Source organism: Falco peregrinus, chromosome Z, assembly GCF_023634155.1.
Source record: "Falco peregrinus isolate bFalPer1 chromosome Z, bFalPer1.pri, whole genome shotgun sequence".
Taxonomy (NCBI): domain Eukaryota; kingdom Metazoa; phylum Chordata; class Aves; order Falconiformes; family Falconidae; genus Falco; species Falco peregrinus.
Genome location: NC_073739.1, coordinates 50635520 through 50649163, shown reverse-complemented (window position 1 = coordinate 50649163; position 13644 = coordinate 50635520). Strand labels below are relative to the sequence as shown.

The 13644-nt window shown below is 38.4% G+C and overlaps 1 protein-coding gene across 9 annotated transcripts in view; it reads right to left on the bottom strand.

Moving 5' to 3' along the window:
• Positions 1-13644, bottom strand: part of TTC39B (tetratricopeptide repeat domain 39B) — a 75516-nt gene that overhangs the window by 25093 nt on the left and 36779 nt on the right. For all 9 annotated transcript variants that reach the window (XM_055790638.1, XM_027792732.2, XM_027792727.2 and 6 more), the window contains 2 exons: positions 2695-2799; positions 48-179 (listed from right to left, as the gene is read on the bottom strand). In XM_055790638.1, the coding sequence (XP_055646613.1) occupies positions 48-179; positions 2695-2799 (237 nt within the window). The remainder of the gene's footprint in view (positions 1-47; positions 180-2694; positions 2800-13644) is intronic.

The window sequence follows — 13644 nt, the reverse complement described above, 5'->3', positions numbered from 1 at the left end:
CACTTGGTGGATTAAGTACCTTACAAAAGTTCATTGCTTGGGCTTACCTTTGGCAGGTTTGCAAAGCTTCCTTCATTGTAGAAATTCCTGTTTGTATATCCTGCTGTTCAAAGGTCATAGCAGCCTGCATAACTAAAATAGTGCTGTACCCGAGGGCATGGTACATACTATCTTTAGACCTAGGGCAAACATACAAATCTTGTGCATTTAAGCAAAATTTTAAATTACAATACAAAATTTAATGCTGAGACACTTGCATTAGTTTGTAAAAAGACAGAAGAATAAAGTAGGAACGTAATGAGAACTTAACCTATCAAGTATCATCTTCCCCTGGGCGCTACACCTCTGCCTCCACAGGATACTGTCGCAGCAAGTTCCAGAAAATATTCAAACCAGGTTACACAAACATTTACACTTAATTATATCCCATTTATAGTCTGTGGGTGGTATCTATTCAATCTAGCTAATTAAGCCTTGACATAAATACTCATTCCTCTGCTTTCCTTTAACATAAGAATTAAGGACGTTCTTCTAACATTACTACTTAATCCAAAGACACAAAAATCAGTTTTGTGTCATATAACAGTACACACGTGTTCAGTCCTGCATAAAAGGCTACACTGAACCAGCCTGGCTTTCACAACATAATTACACAATCAAAAAAAAACCAACCTCAAAACCCCCTGTTGTTGGAAAGTGGCTATGGGAGGTCATTCATATACTCAAACCAGTAGTTGCAGCAGCACTATTGGCAACATTATGTCAAACAAACTCAGGTTTTGTCTAAACAAGTTTCGAGAAGTTCAAGAAAATGAAGACCGCATACCCCTGTGGCAGCTGTTCTGGTACTGTACTATCAATGTACTTTTTTCTACGGTCCAGTTTGAACCTCTTAAACCTCAACTTGTAGTGACTGCTTCTTGTTTTATCACCTGCCACTATGCAGAAGGATGTCTGTCTGTGCAACTTTCCCTCAATAGCTCCAGGCCACTATTAGATTAACGTCTAAGCCTTCTTTTTGCCAAACTAAAACAAACCCAGCTCTCTCAATCAGTCATGTGTCTCTCATATGCCTCCTAGCCACGCTGCTAGCCCTCTGTTGGATCTTCTCCAGTTCCCTCAACTTTTTCTTCTTCCCATTAAATTAAGGAGCCACCTGTCAAATGTAGTTCTGAAGACATGAAACTTCGGCAGAGTCAAGGAAGATACAGCCTTGGGCGGTGTTTATTTCTTAAATATATCAACACTTCCCCTGGTTTTTTTACATTATTTAATGACTTAAGTTTAACTTCCATTAAAAGGTTATTTTTCAGTAAAACAATCGGGCTTTTTCTTTTTTAGAGGCAGGTTTTTGTTTCCTTGCTAGGCTAGGTCCTCCTTCGCAGACTAGCTGAATACGCTATATAAGAAGCTCAAAGTCTTAGCTGCCAGGGACCCAAAGCATCAAAAGTGTGGAGTTAAGAGTATTTTTTTTTCTTCGTAGCAAACATTAACTAAAACACTGTACATAAAAACACTATTATATGAACATAAAAACACTATTATATGAAACAAGGGGGGGTGTCTCTTACAACACAAAATGAAATATACATACAAACCATGCAAAAAAATTTGGGTAATATGTGTGCACATGTATTTAGTAATACAGGTATGCATAATTCTTGCGTGTTGAACATAGTATGTTATACTACTCAAATATTTTTATCATATAGAAGTGCAGGCCTTTCTCAAAGCATTGCTTTATTACAAATAACACTCACAGTGCTCAGAGAGGACAGCTTGGGTCTAAGTATAGCTAATTTGAAAAGCTGTTACTCCTGCCTACCTCCCCTATGCTTGAGCTCTCCACAGCGCTAAAAGCGAACACATCGTAGATGTGCCATCCTCCCAAGGTTTCATTTAATGGTATTCTTCTACTTGTCCATACTACTGACCTAACACCACCAACCCACCATTCTTAATCCTGTCTTACTATCACCAAAATGCAGAGCAAGAACTCCACCTCACTCTACTAACAAAAGCTACAGATACCTCTCACTGACACATCCCTCAACCTCATCTTTGAGACAGACAGGAGAAGAGCAGCGGACAGGATTCAGATCCCAGTCCTAAAGAACAGCCACTCACATTGCCTCACCACACAGTCACAGGTAACACAGGTTTACGCTATGAACCCTTCCGTATTCTTTATTTCCCTACATCTGCACTGCCATGCTTTTCTTCTCAGTGGAGCAAAGACAACAGGGGAACAGGCTGAACTAGTCAGAAGATCAAAAGGTGGGTTTCAGTGATAGACACTACTGTGACTCCAACATAACATAAAAAGCAACAGAGTATTCCGGAGTTTTGTTCCAGTTTTGTTGTTTTGTCAAAACTAGTTCCATTGTACAAATTCTCTGACGAAAGATACATTGGATAAGGTCTTGCTCCGCTGTTTTCCCCCCTGCACAAGGGAAGACAGCTTGAATGATAAACACCAAGAGAACAATTCAGTGCTTCATTAACAGGTTTTGCAACAGTCTTAAGGAGAAACAAGTGCACTGCTAAAACCTAATGATACTAAGAAATGCTTTTGGACAGAAGGGAATAAATTAAAACTACTATCTTCAGAGGCCTTAAATTAATCTGCAGCTACCAGACAGCATACTTTACCCTATCGCTTCATAGTAACTTCAGCAAGTAACAGGACCTCACCATGGACGAAGCAGTTCCAGGGCTTCAGAGAACTTATTGTTTAGAAATAAGTTCAGTGCCATTGAACATTCTTCCAGAGCACACTTGAGATCCATCTTGGATGCCCTAGAAAAAGATTCTTAGTTTAGTCAAACTGTAAATATAAATACAAAATTGAAAGATTTTTTTCCCCTTATAAAAAGGCCTTCTGTATTATATAGCAATTTTATTACTAATCTTTAAAATCTAGCTTTACAAAAGCAAGTCACGTGCTTAATTTATCCATGCTACATGGGCATGCCCTCTTTGCTTATTTAAGTGATGTTTATGGCTTTGAGTTTTTGTTGTTTGTTGGGGTTTTTTGTTTGTTTTACAAATCAGTATGCAATGGAGTAATTTTTACTATTGCTTATATAGCACAAATACTCAAAACTTACCACTGTGCCCAAGCTCTAAATTCTCAATATTAATACAAATGCTGTTTCAGACTCTGTATTCAGATCTAAATCTCAAGAGAGATGACAAAACACTATTTTTGCCCAAGAAAGCAGTAAACAGACAACTCATTCTGCAAACAGCTATGCCAAAAATAGCTGTCAAAAGCCTGAAGCTATGCCAAAAGCTTTTGTTTTTCCTAATTCACTTCAAGAAAAAAAAAAAATCACTTGAACCTGCTTAAAAGGAAGCCATCAAACAAAACCACTACCTTGGCCAGTTTGGTCTGAAAGACTTGGGAGCACTGAAATTGCTCCATGGACAGAACTGGTGAGAAATCAGACATTCATGGTAACGGCAAATAGACAGAAACTACACATCCTTCAATGTGAACAGCTGGATCTGGAAAAGAGCGTCTGTCTACAGCTTTAAAACAACAGGTTTAGGCTCTACAATGTGCATTTATCCAAGTAAAGTTAAGGAGTGGTAAGCAACAATCACGTCAATGAGACGAATGTTTAAGTGCTGACCAGAACAGAAGAACCCTGAAGGAGGAATTTGAGAAACAACAGTGGAGTGCTGCTGCTCTAAATCTGACAGTCACACATGCAAACACGCACAAATAAAACAAGAAAAAGGGGGACATGAAATAGGACTGGAGAGGTTTTTACACAGAATCATCAATGCTCCTACCCTCCTCCTCTCTCCATTACCCGAAAGCTTTAAAAACATTAGCTCTGGTTTTTGCATCCATTTTGGGGCAGAAAACTGGGATAAAGCTAGATGAGATCCCAAAATCTTTCCTCAGCTTCATATTCTGTCATTTTTGGGTGGGGCTTCTCGAAGAAAATCACCTTCTGTAGAAAACTAAAATCTCTTAACTCAATACTTGGCAATTACTAGATATTTATTGTTGAACACACCAAGAGGCAAATGCTGCCCTTCATTATGAAGTAGTGAACTGCCTAGCAGTCAAAATCCAGCAGTTTTACCACTAGACTGTTACCAGCAATTTTAAATAACATTTACATACCTTTATTTTCTCCCATTCTGGGATCCAACTTGATTATTATGTACACAATTTTAAGATTCATGTATTTTTATGAAGCTAAAATGTACAGTTCTCAAAAGCTGAAGCGTTTGCAGCTCTGCTTCAACTGTAACCATCAGCCACTCAGCTAAGCTTTCACATTCACACTGCAGGAAAGGTCATATTCTCAATGCAGCCTACGGCCCTGATCTCTGGTTGTCCAACAAAAGTACCACTGTCACACCAGCAGAGAAGAGGCACTGTTTTATTCCTGCTGTATTATTTCACTTATTATTCTATTGCCTTAAATGTAACTAAAGATAAACCCACTTCTTTAACTAGAGGTCTGTGTCCTTTTTCACTGACTGCCAAAACAGTGTTACAATTAAACTGTATAAAAAATTAGAGGTTTGGATTTCTGCTTTTGTTTAAATTTATTTTCAAAGTCCTAAATCTTTTGGTATATAGGCCTGTGTGGTTGGTCTTTTCAAGACAGTTGATAATCCAGGCTACTCAGTGACAGACGTATATATGAGTAAATCTATCCATTTATTTTTCAAATTTTCCCTACGATACATACATCAAAAGTTTCTGAAACACACCTCACAATGAAAAATGGTGGTGGTGGGCAAGTAGTAGCATTGTTCCAAGATGGTTATAAAATGAGACACCATTTTCACTATGAAATCAACAGGATCATGCACAATTGTTGGCTTCCCCTTTTAATCTGGTTTGCTTAATTTCTCTGATTTTTTTACTTATTCCTTTGTCTCCCAAATACCTTATTAATGCTTTCCATTTGGCTTCTCCTTGATGAGGGGAAAAGGAAAGCAGTATACCAAGCATATGAATTTTTATCAGAAAGCAGCAATTTGCTGTAGGTCATATAGGGTTAAGAACTTTCTTCATGTTTCAGTGGACACAGCTTTTTATCTTTAAGATGCTTCTTGCACTGAAATTGACAGACTTCTCAGATGTCACTTGAAAAAATTTTAAAACCTTAGAACATCAGAGATTGAATTGTAAATGCAAATCATCACCTCATGTTCACATCTCATCTGACTTACAGGCCAAAATGCAAACTGCCTTCCAATTCTAACACAGAGACACCTTCCACCATTTCTTCGTGAAAAATGAACCTATAGACCAAGAAAGCCACACAGGAGGGAAAGAGAGTATCTCGATCTCCTCACATCTTCCACATTAGTTTAGGGAAAAAACTCCAACAGATGTAGGCCAACTGCAAACTCATTTTGTATTTTGCACATTCTAGCTTATAAATCCAGAAAACAAAATAACCTGACTGAGCATTTAGTTTGGATGCCTGACAAAGCCTCAGCTTCGGCACCTTTTCATACTCCCAAAGTATAATTCTTTCCAGAGTCTGGATCAAGGGAGCCAGACTTGAGATTACAAAGCATCCCACCTATTTGGCAAAAGAATGGATTTAGCACTTCACGCTGAATCTGCTCAACTGGTTAAAGGCTTCCCATTAAAACAATGATCAGAAATAAGTATATTTAAGGTCTTACACTTCCTACTCGGTAAAGTAGAATTAAAATGTTTATCAAAATGAATATGAAGAAAGCAATTGTATTTTGGTGCATTCAGACTCCAAATATGTAAACAAATCTGTTCAAATTAAAATATTTATACACATTTACATTATACAAGCAGTAGAGAAATGTATGTCTACATGTCCTCTTCAAATGTCTTAAATAGCGTGCCCTCTAAGGAACTGTTAATTAAAAAATGTAAATTAAAAAACTCAAACTCATTTATACTGACTGAAAGTTTTTTAAAACACTAGGTTTTATTAGCCAATTCCATGAATACCATCTGCTACCATTTTCAAATAACTAATTTACTAATTTTTAGCTAGATTTAGAGACTGGAGATTTTTTTGGTACACAAGCAAGGACCTGCGTTAGTCCCTCAATAACACACCACCACCCTCACTGTGTGTTCCCATGCTTCTATATCCTCTTTTCACATTTCTTTTTCAGGAAACCATGTTTCTCTCAGTCCAGGCCTGGTTAGATTACACATTCTATTTGCTCTGCTTTCCCAGCTAGGAAAAACAGCTAGCTGCTTGCAAATAATTTCTCAAGTAGTTAAAAAAAGGGGGGGGATTTTCTTTTTTAAATACCAAATTTGCAGTGATATTCTTAAAAAAAAAAAACAAAAAACAAAAACAAAAAACAACAGTAATCAGAGCTAAGATCTACTAGACATCAAGAATGAGGTTTTACTATTTCAAACTGGCGCACCACAACTATGACTGTGTGACCATCACTGAAGCAGTGCCCTGTTCCCAACGCCTTCCAATACAAATCCCAGTTGCTGTATTAAGTGGGCAGCAGGGGGGAAAATCTTTAAAACTGCAAAGGACAGATGAACCTTCTGGTCCTCTCTCGTCACGGCACGCTTGCTAACTTTGAGGTGGGCCAAGAACTCTGTGAACTATTGGAACAGAAAAAACCCAATGGGAGGCAATGACCTGCTACACAGAGTATGGAGGGATCACGGACAGTCATCTGAAGTAAGACAGGGAAGAGAAGCACAAGCAAGAGATGTATAATCCCATAGTTCATAGAAGAATCTGAGGGAAGGCAAGTCATTCATAACAACAGGTAATTTAACAACTGATGACTACTTTATTCACTTAGTTGTACAATATTTGGGTTCAGCTTACAGAGTAAAAGAGTAAAAAAAGTTTCCTACCACTTCATGTGAAAAGTAACAGCAGATAAACATTACAGTATTACAGTATCCCACCACTGTACCATTCTTCTGAATGTAAGGATCAAGATGTAAGGGCAATGTTCTTTTTCCCACTGCTTCAGTACGCCTCATCTTAGTGGAAATAAACACAACTTCTGTATTTGTATGCTGTAAAACTGCACATTTCCTTACCCTGCAATCAGCAACTGCTGGAACTTCATTTGGAAGGAAAAATCTAATCTTTATTTTGTATAACACAGCTACAGGCATGCTGACTTTTCAGCTGTTATCACAGAGGACTGTTACCCACCCGGCTCCCAAATGCCATCATACCACCAACTCCAGCATCACCAGGGTATGTATGGATATTCAGAAAACTTAAATAAGGTTCCTTAAAACACAGCCCTAGCACCCTGCCAAAACTACTTTTCCTATTAGATGGGTAAGCAGCAGATCTCTCCAACATGGTGCTGTCATGTTCTCTTCCAGTGTTTCAGACTAGTTCTTGTGCTGCTGCCTTTATGTGTGATCAAAGCCTGCAGACAATGCAAAGTGTTCTTTACATTAATACATTTACTGTTCCTTACATCAAGCTTGTAAGAGTATTCTGCCACTTCAGATACAAAACTTGGGAAGCCAGTTTTCTGAGACTTTTATTTCCAGTTAGCGAATCATAGCCTCTTCCAAAGAGTCTCACTCCTGTTACTCACTCTTTGCATGTATTTTCTCCTATTTTCCTGCATCCTGCAGCAGAGGTACACAATCAGAAGCATTCGCTCCAACTCAGATTCATAACCTGATACCAGAACAGTCAGAAGAAAGGAGCACACTGACTCAGAAGCAACTTGGCTATCTTCACTGGCAGACAACGCATATTTCTATGCAGAGGCTCGGAAAAAGCACATTTTTATTTCTCCTCCCAAAACATCACAAACCAATTTCTACGGCAAGTTAACAAACTGATGAACAGTTCAGTCAGCAATGCTGACTCACACTTTCTGACTCATGTTCTCCTTCTGTCTCAGTCCTACTTTTGCAATCTCTTTTTTTTTCCTCCCTACCTCCACACAGTTTCCTAGAATCGAAAGGAAGTTCACACATTTTATCACCTCAGATGAGCATATGCATCAATTTATCCTGGAGTAGACTAAATTACTACTACTCCAGTGAAACTGCTACGTGTTTTAGACCCAGTGAATACAGTTAGCTTCTAAATGAAAAAAAGGAAAAGAAAAATGTGCTATATTGGGTGTTACACAAAGATAACGTCACATTATAAGGAGAATAAAACATCATCGTGTTACTGTATGTACTTTAAGGATAACTGGAAAAAATGCTGTGTGTTGGGAAGAGGTTATCTTCTCACTACTATTTCAAACTTCTTTTATGAAAAAAGAATAATCTTTTGAATTCCAGCAATAGCTTATGTATCTTGGGCTTGGTGCTGAGCTACTCATGAAGCTGTTCCAATACAGTGCAGATACAATGCTCATAAAAGAAGTTATTAGTAGCCTTAAGTAGGCTGTTCTAATCAGCTACTTGGAGCTGCAGTGGAAACAAAGAGTAAGAATACTGACTTGAAAACCCTGAGATGTAATGGAATATTCACTATTAGGATGACAATCCTCAGGGTGTACACAAAGCAAGCGCAGTAGTAACCCAAAACATCAAAGCTGTTTACAGCTTAAGCCACTTTCCTTTTCCCCCCTAAAGATTAATTAAAAAGGGAGCATAACTGCTCATCTGAAACAAGGGGGGGAAGTCACTTCTCTAGTACTTAAAATACAGTAATTTAAGTATGTATTGAGTAAGGCAATAACACCTATCTGTTCACACCAGGGCTCTGTTCACACCAGGTATATAGCTAAAGTTAACTGGGTGCTTGCTACTGTCTTTGTATCTGCAGGAGGTTTAGTCAGCTTTTAATACAATCACCCCTGGCACAAAGATCTACCAACTCTTGAAAGAGGATTCAGGAGCTCAGAAAAGAAGAATTGCAGAGAAGTTTACCTTTAACCTAACTATATTTTCAACATTTTAAATTATATATTTAGGGCTGAGTTCCACATTGCTTTATTAACATTAGGTAGACCTAAACGTGCAAGCAGCGCTTTGCATAAATAGGGACTACAGAATTTAGGTTTTGAACTTCTAAAACCATTTGTTTCTCTTTTACAACACAGCCAAAATAATCAGCCTCATCTGATAAACAACATTTAATTGCCTGCTACTTGGTTTTGTACAGCTACTGTACTTACTACCAGCAGTCTCACTGGGCTACAGTTAGAAATTATCTGCAGTTATTAGTGAGAGCAAAGCAAAACTTACAGGAGAAAAAACCCACAGAAATGCAAAACTAGCAATAAAAGTTTAGTTTTTAAGATACCCACATTAAGATGCACATCTGACAAACAAATGGAGTGAATGCAAGGTCTTCTGAAAAGTGGGGCTATACAAAGAGGATGCTATGTTGATGATAAGGATGAAGAAAACAAGATGCATTATATCTAAAAAAACACTTTCATGGGAAATAAACTCAAGCCTTCAACAGAGTCCTGCGAGAGCTGGAACCCACTGTCTCCCTGGAAGACCTTCTCCCAGCCAAGATCAAAAGTTGTACTCAGACTACAGTATCAAAGGTCACAGTTTACAGCTCACAGAGATACCATTAAATCATCACTTCATGTTTACGTCTTGCATGGCTTTACGTGCCATACTTGATGTCCTCTTGGCTGGTCTTACTATTTAGCAGAGATCCAAAACATTTTAAAAATGCCACCAACACACCACCAATCACTTGTTAAACTCAAATGACCCAGATGCTTTGTGTCACTGCAGCATGAAGACTTTCTGTCCCTGGCATCCTTCTTGCTGTGTTTTTAACTTTGAACTAAGCCTCAGATTAGCAGTGTGTCACTAGAACAAGGATACTTCCATTCTTAATTCTGCAATATTCAAGCATCATCCTTTAAGAACAAGGAAACTGGTAGTGAACAGGTTCTTAGCTCTTAATCCCTGCCAGTCATTTTCTATTCAAGTATAGGAAGTCCCATAGTAGTCTACTACTACTTCTTTCTTGTCAGTCTTTGTGAAGGGAAAGGACAGTCATCCTTTACTATGACAGAGACACTTTCCTTCTGCCTAGACCCATAAAATAACAATGAAAAGCCCAGAATCATTGTTTTCTTCAATTATTTTATCCTTCACCGATATTCCTCTTGTGATTCAACTGCTTGCCTTTGCACACTGTCAGATTCTTCCAGTAAGCGTCAAGCAGAAAACGCAACTAGTGTCCCTGTCCATGGTAACATGTAAGGAACACCACTACCTTGTGTGTTTAAGGAAACATCACTGAACTACAATCCTTAGTACCTATTTAATGTTAAACAGATAGTGGCCTGCTACCTCTGCGAAATGGTTATGTCCTTGAAAAATCTATTATAGGACTGTATTTGGCCTTCTTTCTATTTGCACAGCTAGCAACTGCAAAGATTTGTAATTTCCAATAGGAATTACTTTCACATTAACGGTAACATACACCCATGTGTATCCATCATATCTAAGCCAGCCTACAGAAAATTCAGCTATTGGTTCTGCTATCTGGAAATACCTCTGCAAATAATTTTCTTCATATTTTGAAAGCACAGTACTCCTCACCATTAGAGTTAGCCATTTGAGAAGAAGTCTTTCTCATCTTATCCCTCAACTCATATATGAGCCAGCATTAATACTTCACTTTTCCACTTCGTCATGCACCAAAATCTGGTTTGGATCACTTGCTAAGGGACAGCGTTATTTGCTGTCACTTTTATCAATCCTTTGCACAGGCACCAAGTTGCAGGACAAGTAGAAATCTCATCAAATAAACACTGAGACACTTTTTAGGAGTACTACCAACCAACCACAGAGCAGCAGGTGGCACCACTCCACATTACAAATACTCATCACCACCAGTGGTGTGACATGAAGCGAAGGCTAACATGAAATAAGCTTATTGCTAAATCCTACTGACATGTTCTGTTAGGTCTACATTTTATGTTCAGGAGAGTTCAGCGAAGGATGGCTGACAGCTTGGTACTAAGATCCACAGACTTACCTCCAGTGAACATTAGGAAACATTCATAAAAGTAAAGAGAGTGGCTTTCTAGTTATGTTAGATTTTCTTCCTATTACAAGGGACTACTTCTAAAACTCACAAGTCAGGGACTTCTGTTCGGTTTGGTTTTGCTTTAAAACAAATATAAGCAGAGATGCCCCACTTTCAGGAAAAAATTCTGTATCAAGTTTGAATCTAACGAACCCTCATGAAAGCAGAGCATGTATCATTTTCTCTGAGGACTACTGACCCAAGTAAGTAATGGCACACACTCCTCAATCCCAAACTATGCTAGTGCTGGCACACATCTTTCAGTATCTTGCTGGCCAGGTACAGAACTCAGGCTCTAAAAAAGCAAGGGGCACCAGGCAATCCTCCATGAGGCTGGATTTTCTTCTTCTGTCTGTATGAATGCTGTGTATTCCTTCCACCTGGAAAGCAATTCAGAAAGGTGGAACCGAACTGAGTAACCTTTCTCATATTTACACATTTCTTGCAGCTAACAAGCGTGTTAAATCCTTTACATTAAAGGGCTGGGATCATGGTATTTTTAAATTGCCAATCACTTCCAGTTTATGAACAAAATGCACTAGTTTAAAGATAATCAGGGAAAGATATAAGACCATGTGACCAACAGTTTTTTCTACCATGAACAGAAAACTTTTTGCGAACTCTTTTTGCCATTTAATCTAAAACCAAGACTTCAACAACACTTATAATCACACAACAGAAAAAAATCTTAAGCCGTACAGTTAGAAGTTTGAAATTATTTCCAACTTAGATAAATTACTTCCTATCCTAGTCTATCATCATTAATATAGAAAGCGTACAAACTACAGCTGATCAGCATAGCAAATGCTGACTTTTTACCCATATGGTAAACCTATTAGTCATAGTTTACCTCCACAGCAAATTATGCATTCATTATGCACACATCCCTTTTTATAAGAAGCATGAATTTCAGATAAATAAAATTGCGTGGTTTACATACTCTGTGGAAATACCAGCTTTGGGAAGCACTGAAAAAAAATTCATGCTGATGCAAGACAGACTTTATTCCTTTGAAGGCGTAGTGTCTTCACTGTTTCAGAACTTCACCAACACATGCTGTATGTAGTCTGTGTGCTAAACACTCATTTAAGGAAATCCAACTGGCAGCAAAACTATCCAGTGCTGTGCTAGCCAAATTTGCTAACAGGCAGAAATTACTCTACAAGCTTACTATATTTTGACCCATTCAACAACAAGCAGGTTTTTTAAGAACATACATAATAAAAAAACCCACTCCAAACCACACAACAGCTACACACCCCCTTAAAATAGCCATTCAGTTTAAACTATAGTAGTTTACACTGACTGGTATTTTGGCAAAACTGCTAGGGTAACACACATTTTCATCTTTTTCCTCTCCCTTTGGACTTTCTTGCATGCTGTATATAAAATCACATTCTACAGCTGAGGCAGGCAAACTGCTTTGGTCCTACCCCAAGCCCTTCCTGGGTACTAGCTTTTACTTGAACTGGGAGACACCTATCCGCCCACAGAACTGATAGCTGCACAGGATGGAAACACCAGGCTCCAAGGCAATTCAGTTCAGTGAGGCTGCACCTTCCTTGTCAACATTACCTGACTCTGAGATAGCACCATTTAGTCAGTTACCTGTAAATCTGTATCAGTGTATTCCTGGATTATTGTTGCAATACCAAGGGATCTGCCTATACTATCCTTTGCATGATCAAGTAATTGCACCACTAGGGCATTTTCCTTTTATTTTAATAGTGTTGGGTCTTCTGTTTCATTGTTTTGGGGGGTTTTGTTTATTGTTGCTTTTCATGGCAGTGGGTTTTCTTTGGGGGTTTGGGGGGTAATTGAGTTCTTTCTTGTCCCTCATCTTACAGCTGTGGCAGAAATGCTGATACAGAGCGGAAAAGTGTAGAAAAGGAGTAGGAGCTCTCAGGAAAATGGACACAAGAAGGGAAGAGGTAGCTGAGTGAGTGGAGGGGAAAAAAGGCAGTTGCTGCTGTTGAAAACCAACAATTATTAAAATTACATGCATGAAAATGAGCTGATAACTTTCCAGTTTTTATCTCTACCTCAGCATTGCCAAAAGAGGTTCAAATTGACAGCTTTTCATAGACTACTGGAATTTCACAAGGAAAGTATTTTAATTGATCAATCATTAAACATTAACAAACACATATAACCTAATGACAAGGAGACAGAAGACCAATAGCTTCTGATCTGTGAGGAACGGAGCTTTGAGGGCTGGGGGAAGGGGGACAAGCTGCTGGCATTTTAGGAGGGGTGTTTGCCCTCTCTTCCTTTTTAGGAAATGAAGCTCTAATTTTAGCTTTTCTAAACTTCACAGATATATATTCAGATACAGGAGACAACTTTGTCTTGTTTTTTATTACTGCTCACAGCTGTAGAAGTATTTGTAATACTGTCTCATGAATGAAATGCATTAAAACACCCTCAAACACACAAAAACCCCTTTATATACAAATAAAAATTCCTTCCAATAAGTCTCATCTGACCTTAAACTTTAAGTGTCAGACCACCACCTGTCAGGAGATTGATAATGTTTCTTTGTTTTGCATTCTGCATGCAAGTCTTACTTGTGATCCCAGACTTCAGGGGCATGCACAGCACTATCTGTCTTCTAGTTAGAAAGCAGTCCAGAGCT